General features: G+C 48.1%; 1 protein-coding gene across 1 annotated transcript; it reads left to right on the plus strand.

Moving 5' to 3' along the window:
* Positions 1-2,848: 2,848 nt before the first annotated feature.
* Positions 2,849-11,828, plus strand: hoxb9a (homeobox B9a). Its single transcript, XM_030089793.1, has 2 exons — positions 2,849-3,461; positions 11,593-11,828. The coding sequence occupies exons 1-2, from the start codon at positions 2,849-2,851 to the stop codon at positions 11,826-11,828; spliced, it is 849 nt and encodes a 282-aa protein (XP_029945653.1).
* Positions 11,829-12,489: the final 661 nt, after the last annotated feature.

The raw sequence follows: 12,489 nt of genomic DNA on the forward strand, positions 1-12,489 counted from the left end.
TTGTGTGATTGGGGCTTTAAAGTGTGTCTATATACTGACTCTAGTCTTGAACCATAAAAATATCCTTCATCAACATCTCGGGTTAAACTTTCGGTGAGCAAATATTTATTGAGTGCAGCATAAGGAGTTGAATCCGGTCCTTTTAAATGCTTGTAAATATGCGTAACACTGAAATAGAGTACATCCTGCCTTCACTTGGCTTTTTAACCCGGTGTTTTGTGAAGCCAGCAGAGAGTGGTCAGTGCTTCTCTCGTCGGTTGTTAGCTTGTATTGAATTCCATGTGAGGAGAGGAGAGTTGTAAACTCCTCACTGCGCCACAAATACCTTTGCTGGTCTTGTAAACCCTAAAGTGCCCCTCCGTCGATTAGTCTGGTCGCAGCTGCAATCACGTCGTTACAGATACACTCCAGCTTTAACCTGCCTGAAGTTTCAGAAATGGTGAAAATGAAGGACAGAAAAAGCAGCGTGCGCGTGAGGAGGACGTGCTCTATCCGGCCTCCTGTTTTCCGACAGAGCGACGTTTAATGGGAAAACAAATCGCGTTTTGTCCATCCTGATAGCGCTGAAATCCACAAATATCAAGACAAGAAGTGCACAACTAAATCCGCAATATATATACTGCCGTGAAGGTTTCCAGAATCACTTCAGGAGGAAAATGAAGTTGACGCACAGATTTCAGTGTCTCCATTTAACGCACACTGCCTGCAGGGCGCGAGGCCTCAGACAATTAAAATTCCCAAAGCTTGAGGAGAGGATGCCATGCTGACTCTGACTGATGAAAACAGCACTAAAGTAACTTTGGATTCTCCACAACACAGAGCGCTCAGGCTCGTGGCTCATCGCATTCAACGCCATTTAGGTATGTACACCGACGCAAAGTTTTCCATGCACGAGGATAATTTACATGACATTTGATACGGTTAAAGCTCATTTAGGTGAAGCTGAGATCCTATTTGAAACCATTTCTAAACATCTATTCCAGTTCTTCATTCATACCCTGACTGTGAGGCTCGTTTAGACTCTCGCAGTTTTTCCTCTGTGTAACGGAAGTTCTCCAGATGAGCTGGATGCGAGTCCAGGACGGAAGGAGAGAGGAATGTGGCGAAGTCAAGCTCAAAGGCCAAAGCTGGGCCCGCACGAGGAGCTCTCCTGGCTGGGCGTTTGGAGGAGCCAGCGGACCTGAAGCTGCCTGCAGCTCACCTTACCTCGTAAATAACCGCGTTAGCCCCCATAACCGATGCGTACTTCATATTTAATCGTCGTAAATAACCATGTTAGCTGCATATGCGAGGCACAGATCTGATTTACAGTCCCGACCAGCAGTCTGCCAAATCCGAGGAGTCCAGGACTCCACGTCTGTAATGATTAGAAGAGAATATAAAGACTTACAGTCCCGGTGACTTTGATAAAGGTCAGCTGGAAGTCAAATGTCTGCACTGGCGACCGATCCGGTCCAATCTCTCTTCATCCTCAAGATTTTCTTTGTGAAACATCGCCGATGAAGCACAAGAGTCGAGCGACTTGCTCCGGCGCGGCTCCGCGCGGAGCGGCGTCCTCCCGTCCCGCTACTCCCCGCACAGCTCCCGGTGCTTCCGCTGCGCTCCGGCCCAAGCCGTGCTCACTCGTGGCGGGCTGACCGCCGTGTGAAGAGCGCCCGGAAAAGCTGCAGCAGCACTCAGGCGCGTTTACGGTCCGCACCACCGCCGGCCATATATCAGCCCTATAAAACCAAAGCAGTCGCCGTGATGCGGGATTTTATTATGGCATTAAACGGACCCCAAAAAAAGTAGTTGAAGTAGTTTTGCGCTGTAAAGACAGCCGCGCATACCCACGCAGGACCAGCTTTAATGGCGCTCGTTAACAAAAATGAGTGTTAAAGCTGTCAATAAAAAGTGTGTCAGGCGGCTCTGCCGCTCTCAGAAAACCTTCAAGTAGATCCAGAGAGCGGCTGAATAATTAAACATTCCTAGGTGTGAATTTTACTGTCTGACGTCTCAGATCAAGAAATATCTGTGCTGTTGACTCGCTCTAAGTGTAGCAGCACTGGTGCTCGTGCTAATGGCGTTTTAAATGCTGACTCCCTGATGATGGGATTGATTGGAGTGATTGCTGGAGCGCAGACAGAATGTTCCCTCTGTAAGTCTTCATTTCTCTGCTTCAAACTGAAACACAGCTCTCTGGGTCAAGGCAAAAACATAACCGCGTGGAAAAAAATAATGTGCGCGCAATTGTTTGTCAGCCTTTCTCTTTTTATTCAGACTGTCCAGACGAAGGATAATTTAATGGTTCTCTATAATTCCCGCCTGACAGCAGCCATAGATACACAGACTAGATATACGGACGGACTGCTCATTTTGCATATTGCATATAAACAAGACAATTTATTTAGAAAGGGGCAATCTATTAGAGAGAGAGAGAGAGAGAGAGAGAGAGAGAGAGAGAGAGAGAGAGAGAGAGAGAGAGAGAGAGAGAGAGAGAGAGAGAGAGAGAGAGAGAGGCCCGTGCAGGATTGATTTACGCTCCATTGACGCTTTTCCAGGCTAGAAGAAAAAGTCCGGCCAATCAGTTTGCGCCTCTCGCACAGAGCCGACAAACCCCCGCGCACCGCGCGAGGCTGGAGGCTGTGGCACTTTGTTTCGCTGTAGTGAGCAAGTTGTTTGGAAGGACGGGGGCAAGAGGAAAGAGAGAGAGACACAGACAGAAAGAGAGAGAGGGAAGAGGGGAGGGGTAGCGGAGGACAGCGGAGAAGAAGAAAAGGGGGACAGAGGGAAAGAGGAAATCTGCTAATGTCTCTCTTCTTGTTCTCCTTTTAGTTAACTCGCGGCGTGTCGCAGATAATGTCCGAGGATGTCCATTTCTGGGACTTTGAGCAACTATTACGTGGACTCCATCATAAGTCACGAGAGCGATGAACTCTCAGTCCCGGGTCGTTTTCCCGGCGTCCAATACTCCGGCTCCAGCTCCGCTGCGCCCGGCAGCGGACGGCTGGCGGGCGGCGCCACGCACGCGGAGCATCCCCACCCCGAGTCCTACCCGTCCTGCAGCTTCCAGCCCAAACCGCCGGTCTTCTCGTCGTCCTGGAGCCCGTTCAGTCCCCACCACGGCGCCAGTGGCCTCCCCGCCGTCTACCATCCGTACATTCCCGCTCAGCACGTGCCCACGGACGCACGGTACATACGCTCATGGCTGGACTGCGCGCCGACGCGCGGCTCCGAGCCCGTGCCGGGGCAGGGCCAAACGGGGCAGGTCAAGCTGGAGCCGCAGCTCGGCCACCTCACGGCCGGAGAGATGCCGCCCAAACTGGGACCGCACCAGCACGAGACCACCACCTACATCCTGGAGTCCACTTCCACCGCGGCGCGCGAGCTGAGCCACCATCCAGGCGCCATCCCCGGAGCTGGGTTCGAGGAAAATAAGGACATTTGTGACGGGAGCGAGGACAAAGACGGGCTGGATCAAAGTAAGTTATTAAAGCAGGAAACGGCTCGCGGGAGCGGGAGAAAAGCGGCGCAGAGAGGGAGATTGTAAACGCTTTTAATGCCGCCATAAAAGCAGAACAAAGAGCCGGAGAGGCAAAGTGCCCCCCACCTCCTGCTCTCGAAGTTTACTGTGATATTCAGTCACCGTCCTCCGTGTGCAGCGGCCTGCTCCAAAAGTAACGCATCATATTCAGTAACGTTTCTTTTAGCTTGTAGCTGTTTATTAGCGCCACAAATACCATCTTCCGCTGGTACAGAATATTAACCCAATTTTACACTTACAGTATCTCACATAATTTAATTATCAGGATGAAGTTATTTATCCTTCATCAAGAAACACCAACGGCAATTAATTCCCTGGCAAAACTCAGTTCACTCATTAAACAAACATTCAGACTCGGTTGGATAAACGGAAGTTGAGAGAAATATTTCATATGAAATTCAAAATGGAAGTAGAACGTAGAGCAAAACAGCTGTGAACATGGCCACTTTGTCCACTTGTCAGGGTTTAGAGAAGGTGCTGAGGTTGGGGTCGGCTCTGGACCGTCAGGACATGCGCACTGCGGTCTTCTTTGGATGCACTTTAGGGTATTTGTGATGCCAAATAGACGCTTTCTGGAAGGCATCTGACAGAGGCGCGCTCGTGTCCGCTCCGTTGCCCTTTAATGCTGCTCGTGGATGTCAGACACTCCGTAACAAAGTGTCCAAGTGCTCTGCTGCGAAGTGTTTCACGAGGTGCAGCTCGTGTGGTTTTCTGCTGCTTATCCGTCTGCCATACGCACAAACCAATCGACATCAGGATAAACACTTTAACTGGACATTCAGAGGAGAAATGAGGCGACTGTACATCCTGTGTCTCCGGAGAACTCCTCTGAGTGAACTGTGGGACATTCTGCTCTCCTGCGGACTCCAGTCGGCGTCCCCCTGTCATTTCAGCGCGCTCACACCGACACATGAATTTCTCCAGAGGAGGAAGCATGGAGCCATATTTAACCTCTGCAATAATATTCAGGATAAAAGCAGCTTATTGTTCTGGCTGAGTCAGACGTCTCGAGCTGTCCATCAGCCGCGCGCAGCCTCCCTCTGTCACTGTCTGTCTCCCTCTAAAAAATCATCAGAATCATAAAAGAAGTCGGGCCGTCCATCAGTGACCCGGGCCGCGGAGCAGGCTACATTAGTTCTCAATAGAGCAGAGGCCTCATAACTCAGGCTGAGGCGCGCGGGACACGCCGTGCGGGACCGCTTCCGAGCGGGGACAGTGCGGAGACAGTCCACCGGTTCAAACACATGAGAGAACGATAAAGGTGAACTTCAGGAGAAGACAGATTGCTTCTAAATTTCAAACATAAACCAATAAAAATATTTTTTTGTGAGTCTGGTTGACTCGCCGATTCAAATGTTTTGATATCCAGAGCCCAAAATCTGCATTTAACATTTCCCCAAAGCTCGACAGAAAGATTAATATAGTAAAATAAGGATGAATAAAACGCTGCCACGGGCTCGTGTTGTTTGACAGTCTGTAACCTGCCCGCTCAGACTTTTACGAGTGAGCCGCTGTTTTCTCCATCGGCTCCCTCCCTCATAATAATAATAATAATATTTTAACCTGACATGGATTGCAATCATCGTGATATAGGGCCGTTGAGGGGTCAGCTCGTACAGCACGGGTTTGTTCTGTTTTTCTATCATCACTCGCACGAACAACAACAGTGAATCCATCAGTGGCTGGCGTGGCTTTGGCTCACAGCGACGCTCCTTTCGAAAAGATCCTGACTTATTTTGGGCGGGACAGAAAAGCGCTCCCTGGAAACATATTTGATATTTCAGAGTATTATTTATGATATTCCTGCAGTGCTCCTGGATGTGAGCGGGCTTTGTTTCCATCCTCTAACCCCGCCTGATAAATCTAACGTCTGCCAACGGAGCCCGAACCATCCATCCGTCTGTCGAGGGGGCGCGCGCACGAGCGAGCAGGAACGTGCACGAGAGGGAGTTACTTTTACCTCCATCTTGGCCTTTTCACGAGAAAAGGAACAAATTACAAAGGCTATACACAGGCGTATGCTGTGAGGGCACTGGCACCGTGCGCGCGCTGCGATCCATCTGATGCGTGAGCTGCTTCGGGGCTGTATGGAGCCCAGCAGGCTTTATCCGGGACCAGTGTGTGCCTCGGTGTTGTGGTCCTGGAGCAGGGAGGGAACCGAACCATCAGCAGGTTCTGTTCCCCCTGCAGTGCTTGACTTGGCAGGTAGCGGGAGCCACACCGAGCCGCGGAATCCTGGCCTTTGTTCACACAGCAGCCATTTTGAACGGTGCGTGCGTGCGTGCGTGTGTGTGTGTGTGTGTGTGTGTGTGTGTGTGTGTGTGTGTGTGTGTGTGTGTGTGTGTGTGTGCGCGCGCGCGGTGGGGGGCGGGGGGGGGGGGGCAGTCTTATTGCAGTACAGGAACTGATTTTATGGCTGCTCATCAATTTTTCAATTAGTTTGAATTTTGTAGAAAAATGTGGCTGAAAATCAGCTGCTTTGCATCATTTATTTTTGCAGAGTCCAGTCATAAGTAACCCGGAACTTTGTGCACAGAAAATTGTTCCATAAGCACCAAACAAGAGCTTATTTTGTGAACGTCAGAGAAATGTTGCTCTGTGTCCTCACTAAAAGAAAAAGTCTTTAAAATGAAGAAAAGATTGGTTGAACAGGCTGTTTGTCGCAGTTCCATGTGAATGTGGCATTTTGTCCCTCAGTCTGTGGCTTTCAGCTCTGCTCTCTCTCTCTGCTCTCAGTGTGATTCCTCACCTCAAAGTCTCGACACAAGCATCTCATTTCATCATACGTTCAAGTAGATGCAGAGAAAATACAAGAGACTAAAAGAAAACTCTTCAAAACTCTTCTTGTAGCAGTAGAGAAGAAGCTTCAGAACCAGCATGTATCTTGTACACCGCGCGGCCTTGTTCCCCTCCACGCTGCTGTAAATCTGACTGGCTGAGGTCTGTGTGCAGTTCAGGTTTCAGCTTGACGGAGCGACGTCTCAACTCAGATTTACTAACCTGCTAATGTGGTTTCTCTCATTAGAGCTCCCATTCATTTCATTAAAGGACGTGAGGAGTAGGTGTGTGCATGTTTCCAAAATGGCTGCCGCCTCAATAACAGCCCTGCAAGCCGGCCTTCCAAACATCACATCCAGTTAAAGCCGGCACCCGGCTACAGATTTGTCTTTGTGTTACTGGTGCTGGGCGGCCATCCAGAATAAACTACAAGATTACACTTTGGTCTTTGTGCTGCTGCCGCTGCTGCCGGGCACAGCCAGAAAGTTATTACCCTCCAAGTTTATTAAGTTATAACACCGGGTGAACAACCCCATTAATTGGCGTGTTGCTGTTGGGTGAGATGGGGCATGAGGGCTGGGGGAGCGGGGACAGGAGAAGGTGGGGCAGATAAAATATGACGAGGGGAAATGTAATAACGTGCCTCTGGGATATATGAGAGGTCAATTTCTGGAACTATTAGGGTGAAATTGCAAAGGGAGCGAGACAGAGAAAGAGAAAGACACAGGACCTGAGATTAGTCTTACAGCCGTTTCAGTCGCTGTTTCCATGCATTCATCAAAGTGGACACACTCATACACACACACACACACACACAGGCCAACACTTGAACGGATTGTGCTGCAGGGCCACAGGCTGCATGGCAGGCAGCTCTACAGCAGAATCAATCTTTCCATCCGTGTGCACATCCCAGTCAGACATGGACGGAGCCAACTTGGGAAGTATACAAGCTCAAACCTTCCCCTCCCGTATTCATTCCATTTATCATCACGCTTTCTGGTCCAACCCTTTGAAGAATAGAAGTCTTTACCTTCCAGCGGCGGCCCGACTGCCTGCCCTCCTCCACCGCCTCCACCACAATCCCTCCAGCCGTTCGTCATCCTGTGTGACAGCCACGGTCGCGGCGCGGCTCCCGGGGTAATGGATGGTCCTGGAGGTGATTATACACCCAGGGAATGCAAAGCACCCACTTTACTGTGTGACAAAAGCACGGCGGCCCCGCCCACACCCTCACCTCTTTACCAGGCATTATTTTGCTCTGAGATGAAATCGATTCTCTACACGCTGGTCATGTTAAAGAAAATTGATTCCGGAGGATATTAAGGACATATTTACCGGTGATGGCCGCTAACTATAACTCCAACGGGGAGCAGGATGAGGAGGAGGACAGGAGCACAGAGGCCATGTGAAGCTGCTGTCCATCACTGGCAGACACCTCGGCCTGCTCCAGGCCCAAAGTCTCATTCATCCGGCGTGCTGAAGGTTACGCTCTCACAGGCCGGCGTTCTGGGAGAATGGCTTCCTGCCATCACCTGCCCTCGGCTCCATCTCCTCCCACATCGGTCTGGCCGTTTGCTGTCATCTCTCAAATACAGTCACTGAGCCTTCCTAGTATTGGTGACCTCTAGTGGTCACAGTCAAAATTAGAAAGCAAAACGTAACTGTTTTTAAGCCTTATAAGCTCCAGGTAAGAGATGCTCCCAGTAAAACAGAGGCATTTGGCTTTTCCAGCGCTGGCTGTGCTGCAGCCACAGATGACCTCTAGTGGCTTTGTCAACTAGGATGGGGCAACAGAGACGAGATGGCTTGATCTGAAAATGTGCACCAAGCAGGAGGCACATGAAGAAGTTTGCTGGTCTTTGCAGCCTGCCTGGAAGCTGCTCTCCTGCACCGGACCGTCTCCGCTCTGAAGGACACCTTGTGCGTCTCTCAGCGGCGCCAGCAGCATTAGCAAAGTGGCAGCTTTGACAGGCAGCGAATGACAATGAGCTGCTCACACCGAAGCATCCCGAAAATAAGACACAAGTCAATGTTATATTTGTCCCGACAATCCTACAGTGAAGGAAAGAAGTTGGAAACATGTAGTGGGTGATGCACTCAGCATGAATTTATACTGCTGAATCTACAAAGAATGCTTTAAACCAAACACTCATCTCTCTGTTGCAAAAATGAGCTCATGTCCTTCTTTATTGTATTTCATTAAGTCTGTGCACATCTCCCACATCCATTAAAATGAAAACATGTCTAGTAATTTCTCCTTAAATCGTGGGAATTGAGGAGGTTGTGCTTTTACCTAGATCTGTTCATTAAAATTTTGTGATAAAAATTGATCTGGGATTTGCAATATGAGATAGCTTCTTTAATCACTGAATCAAGAAGCTGCTCTATAAGAAAAATCAAACCATGTTAACAAACTTTATAAATGGTAAATGAACTACACTTTTATAGCACTTTTTACCCTGCACTGACTGGCAGAGCCCAAAGCGCTTTACACTGCATTTTCACATTCACCCATTCACACTCACATTCACACACCGGTGGAGGCGGCCGCCATGCAAGGCGCTCAGTCCATCCACTGGGGGCGATGTAGGGTTCAGTGTCTTGCCCAAGGACACTTCGACATGCAGACAGGGGGAGACAGGAATCAAACTAACAACCTTCCAATTGAGAGACGACTGCTCTCCCCACTGACCCACAGCCGCCCTTGGTGAATAAATCAGACTTCAGTACATTTCGCTGAAAAAACAGTTTAGAAACATTTGAATTTCTGTTTATTGCTTGGAATAATCTTACATTTTGTGGATTTCTATACTTCTATTTTTCTTTAGTTTCTTTGTTTGATTCCCAATTGAGATGAATGGAAAACAAACTGAAGAATAAAATGGTTTAGAGGAAAATACACAACACAAAAGTGTAGTTGGCACGTTTGTTTAAGAGCTGTTGTCCCTTTGTACGAGTATTCATGCAGTATATTTGTGTCTTTTTATACATTAAGTACCGAGAATGGATGAGATGAGACTACGTTTTTTTTCCTGTTTTAATGAGTTAAAACCAAGGTTTTTTGGTCTACTCATCAGTGTCACTGCCGTTAACATAAATCCAACCCAGCACACACACGATGATTGGCATTAGTGGAGCTGAATCTTAGTTGTTTCTTTGTGATAAGATCACATGATGGAGGGCCGCAGATGCTGGGATGCACAAGAACAACATATTTCCTTGAGAAGTGAATAAGAATGAATCCTTGTGTGTCAGCGGGGTAAATGTTCCCTTTTCCCTGCCATGTTTGCTCATCCTGATTTAGATGCTCGTCATATCTTGGAGCTCATGGAAGAGACCGTTGTTAGGCTCTTTGTGTGTCGTTCCGTCGAACTCGCATTGCCTTGGGAGGAATTCAGAATGGTGGAAACAGCTCTGACGACACAGAAACCCACACTCACAGCAGTCAATCCTCCAGGGTGGCTCTCTGAGTCACACTCACAGGAAATAGTGTGCTGTCGCTCATTGCGTTGCATTCTGCACACTGCTGATCTGTTTCAAACAGCAAATCATCAAAATCCTTCTCTGATTTTTGACTTTGGAGGAATCTGATATGAAGAAGTAGAGCCACAGGCAGTGGCTCTGTTGCTAAAAGTGTTTTACCTTGAAGATGAGACAGAGAAGGGCCTCTGGGCTCCTCCTCTTCTGTCTACATGTTTTCAGCTTTTTGCAGAGCCTCTCGGTGCCTGAGAAGTCTCAGCCAGTCATCTGTTCTCTGCAGAGGAGAGAAGAGGGGGCAGATAGCTTTCAGCCCTGAACCAGACCCATGTGTCCTAAACAAAAGCATCTCTGCTAATTACGTCGCTCTGAAAGCTATAAAGAGGGGTGTGATGGTGGGAAGGAGGGCTGGAGGAGTGGAGTGGCCTGGCAAACAAGAGGGAAGGGAGCAGATTATGACAGCGCTTTCTCTCTGATCCCACACTGTGTGACATGCAGCGATGTGGCTGCTGACTTTAAAAAGTGTGGTTTGAGCCTTCTTTCCCTCCATCATCGCTGGAGCTTCAGTATTAGAGTTAACTCTTCACTGGAAGTATTTAGTGTTCTTAGTGTTGGCGACGCAGTGTGTTCAGTCCAGAGGCGTCCGGCCGTGGCCCATTTACATGTAAGCTTAATGAAAAGGATGAACGGAAGAAACTTTTTTTTCTTTCAGTCCCATCACGACCGTAAATTTCCCACCGCCTATTAATTTAGGAGCAATCAGACGTGATGCCGTGACAGCTGGAATGTGATCATCACTCTCACACAAAGAAAAGCCAGGCAGGGAAGGTGAAGCATCCTCCGGTGAGCAGGTCCTGCGTCCGGCGTGGTTCTCTCCTGTGTTGTGGAGAATTTAAATGAAGATGCACAAATAGCAGGTCTTCTGAATTATGTCCAAATGATCAACATGTCGTCCTCTTGTCTTCCGAAGCTGCAGCTCAGCGTTGCAGTGGGGACATGCTTGGAGTGTTTGTTTAACACGGATAAACATTTGTTGTGTCACAAAATAAACGTCTATTAATAATTAATGTATTTAATTAATTTCTAACTAGTCTGGTTAATATGAGATATTTCTCCTTAGCAACGGAAAAGCTGAAAGAACAGAGACAACCATATTTTCAATTTGAAAAAAGACAAATGGCTGTAGAGGAAACATTTTCACATTTTGAATCCAAAATAAAGAAATATGCTTGTACCCGTGATCGATCACCACAACGCAATAGCAACAGCAGCGGTCAGGAGAAAACACACGGGTGTTGATAATGCTATAATAAGTAGGGTTACCAAAATAAAAATTACAAAATAATTTATGTTTTATTAACATTGTTTTTGATTGCATTGAATTTGTGAATTTTCAAATGAGCACGTTCTCTGCACCACCCTCCTGCTAAGGCGGTGCGCATCGTCCCGACTTCATACAAATATATTTACAAGTTAAATAGAAATATGTTAATATGCATTTGAGCTATCAAAAAGGCGGATACTGAATATGTTTTGATCAGACTGTTGTATAGTTTCGTCCTATCAGGTTAGCGCTGCCTCGTTGTGGGCTGAGGGCGCGCCCCGCGCGGCGTCTGTTTTTTCACATGGTGGTGTTAAATAAAAGAACCACTTATGTCAAACCAGCACGTGTTCACATCCTAAACCCAGCTTTTCTATGAGAGTCTTCAAGCCCAAGCTTTTACGCACAGGCGCGCTTCACTGATCTTTTTTAAATAGCCATCATCCTTCCATGCAGACTATTTATTTTCTTCCTCTAATTTTCTCCTGCACAGATGACCCCTCGGCGAACTGGCTGCACGCGCGTTCCTCCAGGAAGAAGCGCTGTCCGTACACGAAATACCAAACGCTGGAGCTGGAGAAGGAGTTCCTGTTCAACATGTACCTCACGCGGGACCGGCGGCACGAGGTTGCGCGCGCGCTCAATCTGACGGAGCGGCAGGTGAAGATCTGGTTCCAGAACCGGAGGATGAAAATGAAGAAGCAGACCAAGGACCAACCCAAGGACTAGCATGGACTCGCATAATCCCGCACACATTCAGACGCACACGCTCACACAATGTATCCAATGTAAAGTCCACTTCTTTCTTTCTTTCTTTCTTTCTTTCTTTCTTTCTTTCTTTCTTTCTTTCACACAGAATGGCCTTTATCCAAGAACTGCGAAAACGTGCACACACGTACACGGCTGCTGCGTTCATATCTTTAAAGCTTCGGGCTCCACTGACCCACAAACCATTGACTGATCCAACTCGGCACTGAGGACTCTGCGATGTTAAAGCTGGAGTCTTGAGGACGTGATGAGCGCGGCTGGACTCGTCCATTGAGACTGGGCGTAAAGACGCTTCAAGCAGCAGGACTTCTTCCTCCAGTAAAGCTGCGGAGTGGACCGATGAATTCAGAGATTTCTCTTTTCTGTGGTTTTATGACTCTAAAGTCGTCCATGTTGTGGTATTAGTCGATATAATAAGACAAAAGAAGACCGACCACAGAAACTAGTGGACCAACAGGAAGACCGTCTTTTTTTCTTTTTCTTTTATTGGTTATTTATTGTTTCATCGCTGACACCGGAGGCGCTCAGAGGTGCTGAAACCGGGATTTCACGCGGCCATTAATAAGCAGGAAGAACAGAATTGGTTGGGGTGCACGCGCTGCTGTTCACGCTGATGTTTCTT

Source organism: Salarias fasciatus, chromosome 4 (genome assembly GCF_902148845.1).
Source record: "Salarias fasciatus chromosome 4, fSalaFa1.1, whole genome shotgun sequence".
Lineage (NCBI taxonomy): Eukaryota > Metazoa > Chordata > Actinopteri > Blenniiformes > Blenniidae > Salarias > Salarias fasciatus.

Bases quoted from the DNA above. Each gene is read 5' to 3' on its own strand.
- hoxb9a (XM_030089793.1), top strand. From the start codon at position 2,849: ATGTCCATTTCTGGGACTTTGAGCAACTATTACGTGGACTCCATCATA. The intron at 3,462-11,592 runs GTAAGTTATTAA...TCTCCTGCACAG, and splicing joins CAAAGACGGGCTGGATCAAA to ATGACCCCTCGGCGAACTGG.